We start from the raw sequence: 5508 nt of genomic DNA, 5'->3' as shown, positions 1-5508 counted from the left end.
TTACCGGGTAGGAAAAGGGAAAAAAGAATTAGTCTGCACTGGAAACTCGCCTTCGCTTAGAAAGATGGGACTGAGAATGGCAAGAAGGCTGATCGGCTGATATGGAAGGCTTCCAGGGAAAGATCTGAACCTGATCTCTCTTCCTGGGTTTGGATCCCTTGTATGACTGCACAATAGCTCCGTGACTCAGTTTCTCCATGTATAAAATGGGTACATCTTTCTACTCTATCTGCCATTGAGAATAAAAGATCTGTGGGTGCTGGAGGCAGAGGGGAAACCACCAGAGGGGCCTGGGCTGGCAAAAGGGTTTCTCAAGGCTCTAGGCACTGGGCGGGCTTAGGGAGCTTTTTAGGGGTACCCTCCACATCATCAGGTTCGCGAGGAATCTTCACATCCTCTGCTCGGCTGGCAGAAATCCTTCCAGGAAAAAAAAAAAATCCAAGCCAGAGTTACCCAGGGATCCCATCTCTGAATCCTCTAGGACCAGCATGGGAAAGGAAGAAACTGCTTTGGGAGCTGGTAGGGAAGAAGGATGCTCCGGAGAGGAGGGAAGAACAGTACTTAGGAATGTCTCATGTGACAGATCAAGATCCGACGACAGCAAAATTCCCTGGGTGCAACACGCCCTGGAGGCCACCTCCTCGAAGCCCCAGGCACGCCAGCAGGCTGGGCACCTGCTTGCCTTTTGCTTCCCGCCCATCCACCCAACCACACGCACCCATCTCCAAGGAGGCTGGCCCCAGGCCAGAAAGATTGGGGCTTTTAAGCTTCCGATGTTGGGGATGAGTAGGGGCGCCCTCTTGTCACTGAAGCTACGATAGACCCGCAGCTGCCCTTGGTCCCAAGGAGGGGAGGGGTCTTGGCTCTTCGTTCTGGCTAGTTGTGCTAGGAGCTGTGAAGCTCCCTCTCCCCCACATACATCTAGCGCTCCCTTTCCCCTCCTGTCAATCGGATAGGATGTTCAGCTGCCCCTCGGGGGGCAACTGACCCTCCTCCCCCCTTCCCGCTCCCCGTCTTCTTCCTGGGCTCCAGACAAACTTTTCCCCGCGTGCCTTTGCGGGAGCCCGGGGCCAGTGGGGGTTCTGGCCTGCTGCCTCCTCTGGGTTTTGCCCTCTGGGCTCGGATAGCCAAGGATCAGTGCCCCAGACTCGAGGGAACGAATGTGCGGGCTGGTTGAGCGCCCCTTCCTTCTGTCCACCCATCCTCCCCTTCCCCCGCGGTCCCGCACTCACCACTCCCAGGCTCAGTTCCTCGGTCCGGGGCGCGGGCGCCGCGCTGCCCCCCCGGCCCTGCAGCCACAGCGCGAGAAGCAGTAGCGGCGGCCCCAACCCCCGGGGAGCGCCCCGCACCATCGCGTCGCGCCCGCTCAGGCTAGGGCTCGGGCTCCGGCTCACGGCCGCGGGATTCACATAGCCCCTCGGGCGCGCTGGCTCCAGTCCCGGCTCCGGGGGCTCTGCGGGCTCACATTCCCGGTAGCCCCGCGCCCGCCACGCCAGCCTCCCCGGGCGCTGGCTGCTCCGCTCCGGCTCTGGCTCAGTCCCTTAGCGCGGTCAGCTCCTAGCTCTGAGTGCACCCCGGGCGCACCTGGCTCCTTCTCTGGCTCCGGCTCCAGGTCCTAGCTCAGCCCCCAGCCCACCCCTGCCTCTCCGACCGTTTGTCCAAGAGGCCCTCGTTCTGGGCTCCACCGCTCCCTTCCCCCGGGCCGGAGAAATAGAACCAGTGCCTCCACCTCCGAGCCGCCCGCCGCGCGTCCCTCCAGCCCTGGACACTGGCAGCGCCGGAGCCGCCGGAGCCTAGCAGTGACAGGGGCGGGGCCATGCTAATGAATCCAGCCTGGAGGGCGGGGCCTGACGGAGAGAGGGCGGGGTCCATCAGCCCCACCCCCGAAGCCTTAAAGGGCCCGAGTCGGCTTTTGGGGAGATACTGAGGGCTGCAGGCAGAGGGCTCTACTAGGGTCTGGCGAGTCAGGGCTGCCGGGTCTACATGACCGCGGCGGAGCTGGCCGAACAGACCAGACATTTGCACCAGTCCCAAGAAGCTAATTTAAGCTGGTGGCGGTGGGGATCCCTCCGATGAATCGGATAATCACGCACCTGGTACCGTAGTTAGACTCGGCTTGGTCTCTGGGAGCTGGCCAGCACCGGGACTGCCCGGCCGGAATCTCACACCGTTCCGGCACTGAGGATACATACGGGGTCTGAGAGGCCTGGGGCTCCGGGTTCCGAAAGACTGAACCTCGGGACGCCGCTCCGTCCGATCTGAGGGTCGGGATTGGTCTGGGGAGGGGGGACTGAGTCAGACTGTGGCCGAGGAAAGGGCTTCATTTGGGAACTGCAGCGGTCCCCTCTTGACCAAGCTTTGGGTCCGAGACACCTGAGCTGGCCACGGAGAGGGAGGATGGGGAGAGGGTGCTGGTCCCCTCCCTGATTCCCTCCCCACTGGGTCACCCTGGGTCACCTGGGGCACTGGACACAGTCCCCCTAACCCCCTGGGCCCCCTATCCTCGCCCTACGTGGTCGCAGAGTAAGTGGACAAGCTCCTAGGGAACCCAAGATATTGCGCAACAGCTGTCCCAGTCGCTCGCCCTCCTGCTCCTTCTCTTTCCTGCTGTCACTGGCACTTACCTGGGCTGTTGCCAAAGGGCAAACCTGCCTCCCCTACGGGGCTCCCTGGGCCTTGGGGAAAGAGGGAGGGAAGAAAGCGGCGGGGAGGAGTTCGAAATTTCGGATCCTAGTTTGAGAACGAGAAAAGATCTTCCACATTTAGTCCCCTCTCCCTCATTTTAAGAAAAAAACCGAGGCCTAGAAAGGGAAAGTGATCTGGCCGAGGTGATACAGGATGAGGACCGTCGAGCCACTCTTCAAAACCAGCCCTTGGCTTGAACCGGGCTGACACCTTCCTGCTGTGTCTGTCCAGTTTACGGATCAATTACACCTCTGAGAATGTCAGATCAGAGCTGGCAGGACCCGTAGAGACCATCTGGTCCATCCCCTTCTTTCTAAGGAAAAGGAGAAGGAAACTGAAGCCAGAAAGCAGTAGGGACGTGTCCAAAGGCACCCAGAGAGTCCTCGGAAAACTGCATCTCCTGACTGGCAGTGGGGCTGTTTCCACGGTGGGGAGCTCACAGTCTGGTTGAGAGAGGGAAGTCGGCCCTGGAGCAATGAAACAGCTGATTGGGAAGGACGGTGGGACTCTTAAGTGCCTGAAGCTCGGAGACAGAGGAGATTCATGCAGACCTGTCTCCCTGTCCCTCCTCCTCCCCCTTGCTTCCAGTAAGGGGACTGGTACTCAGGCTGGTGCTGGGGAAGGAATGGCAGCCCAAGATTTCTGTCCTCTAAGGACACCAACCCTAACTCCTTAACCTATCCCCACTCCCAGACTGGCTCAAAATAATTTGATTTGAACTAGCCAAATTTATATTTAAATCTCCACCCCCCCTTTTATTTGTGATATTTGTGACCTGTGATTTCATTTCTATGAGGAACTCCCAGTGAGAAGAATTCCTTTCTCATAGCAGATCTAAGCAACTACACATCTTAGCTTTGCCCTTTCTAAGGTCACACAACCAATATATATTCACAGTATCACAGGCAAGACTTGAACTTTGGTCTTACTGACTACCCCTATGCTGTGCTGTCCCCCCATCTCTTCTCTCTCTCTCTCTCTCTCTCTCTCTCTCTCTCTCTCTCTCTCTCTCTCTCACACACACACACACACACACACACACCCACACCACACACACACACACACACCACACACATACACACACACACACTCAGGTCCTCCTGAATCCAGGCCCAGTGCCCTATCCACCTAGCTTCTCCACTCTCACATATATTTATACAGTAAATAAAAAGTAACTTTGGGCAGAGGGGGTAGGGGTGAGGGTGGCTGGCATCCTGTCTTTTAATATCACTTATTGCAGATTTAATGTCCATCTGTTATCATTTGTTCTTACTCTTCGACTGCCCCACAAACTTTTCCAGGCAAAAATATTATGAATCCCTATTTTACAGAAGAGACTGAAACCATTACCCTTTTCTCTATTGCTTGACCCCAATTCTGTACCCAATTCTGGACCCATCTTCCAAGGAAATGAGATCAAAGGACCATGACGTTAGAACTGTAAGGGACCTACAAGGCCATCTTGTCCACCCCTTTTATTTTACAGACGAGGAAATTGAGTCACAGAAAGGTTTGGTGACTTTCCAGAGGACACACAGGTTGTAAGTAGTGGAGCCAAGATTCACACTCACTTCGTGTGTGTGTGTGTGTGTGTGTGTGTGTGTGTGTGTGTGTGTGAGTTTGATGACCACCAGCATTCAGGATGTGGGAGAGCTTGAAATCCAAGAGGACTGAAGGCAGGTGTTCTTCCCCAAGCTCTGGAAAGCAGATCCTGAATTCCTGTACCCACAGCCTGAGATTATCTCATTATCTCAAATGAGATAATATATGCAAAACATTTTGCAAACCTGTATAAATGCCGCCCTATTTTCTTGTCCTGGTTTCAGAGAATCACAGAATTTCTGAGTGCAAAGGAAGCCCAGGAGTGATTTAGCCTAGCAAGTGGTTATTCAATCTTTGTAGAGTTCTATTGAGGGGCAACCCATGAAGCAGCTTATCCCACTTTGGGATGGTTCCAGGTGTAAGGTTAGTTCTTTCCCCCTGATGTCAGGCCTAAATATGCCTCTTGGTTACTTTTTGCCATTATTCTAGTCCTACCCTCCAGAGCCAATCAGAACAAGCTGATCCTTCTTCCACTGGACAGCCCTTCAAATACTTAAAGACAGTTCTCATGTCCTTCCCAAGCCTTTTCTTCTTCAAGTTAACTTATTTCCTTCCATTGAATCTCATAGGGATTGATTTTGAATAAATGGATGAATGGATGGAAAAGCATCCATTAATCAATAACTTTGTGCAAAGTGCTGGGGATACAAAAAAGAACCCAATTTCAAGGTACTCCTATTTTAATTGGGGAAGACACCACACTTAGGAAATTAAACTATGGAGTAGATGGAAAGGCCCTGTGGTCCCTACGGTGCCAGTAAAGGAAATGTCATTGCATCTTCTTTAATGCCATCTCTATTGATAAAACCATATCTATTAATAATGTGAACCATTTAACAGTGCCAAGGACTTTGGTGGGGGGGAAGACTTTCTCTCTTGAATCTGCAGGGGAGGTGGGAGCTACAGCACACTGCAGAGGGGGTTGCTGGGTTTTATCTCTACCAGGACAATTTTCCTGGAGGATGGCTTTGGGGACTGGGTTGAGGCAGGATAATGTTCTGAGAAGAATTGACATTCATGAGACTTTGGGGTTCAGGGTCCTGGGCTACCTTCATTTGTGCCTAAGGGGAGGTGGTGGTCAAGGTGGTATTAAGGTGGTTTGATTTGCCTGGTACATGCCTCCTGTCTCTCCTCCAGGTGCCTTGTTACTTCAGCCCTTTATCATCCTGGTTGCTCTTCTCTGGGTACTATCCAGTTAATCAAAATTATTTTTTTGCTAAA

General features: G+C 53.8%; 1 protein-coding gene across 1 annotated transcript in view; it reads right to left on the bottom strand.

The window, feature by feature from the left end:
• The window catches only part of LOC138159129 (matrix metalloproteinase-17-like), a 66026-nt gene extending 64231 nt beyond the window's left edge, over positions 1-1795 (bottom strand). Inside the window, exon 1 of the mRNA XM_069085432.1 lies at positions 1233-1795. Within this exon, the coding sequence (XP_068941533.1) occupies positions 1233-1352 (120 nt within the window). The 5' untranslated portion in view covers positions 1353-1795. The remainder of the gene's footprint in view (positions 1-1232) is intronic.
• Positions 1796-5508: the final 3713 nt, after the last annotated feature.

Source organism: Petaurus breviceps, unplaced genomic scaffold, assembly GCF_028583685.1.
Source record: "Petaurus breviceps papuanus isolate PSGF00001 unplaced genomic scaffold, PetGlider_PUasm1.0 101, whole genome shotgun sequence".
NCBI lineage: Eukaryota > Metazoa > Chordata > Mammalia > Diprotodontia > Petauridae > Petaurus > Petaurus breviceps.
This window is presented reverse-complemented; position numbering and strand designations above follow the sequence as displayed.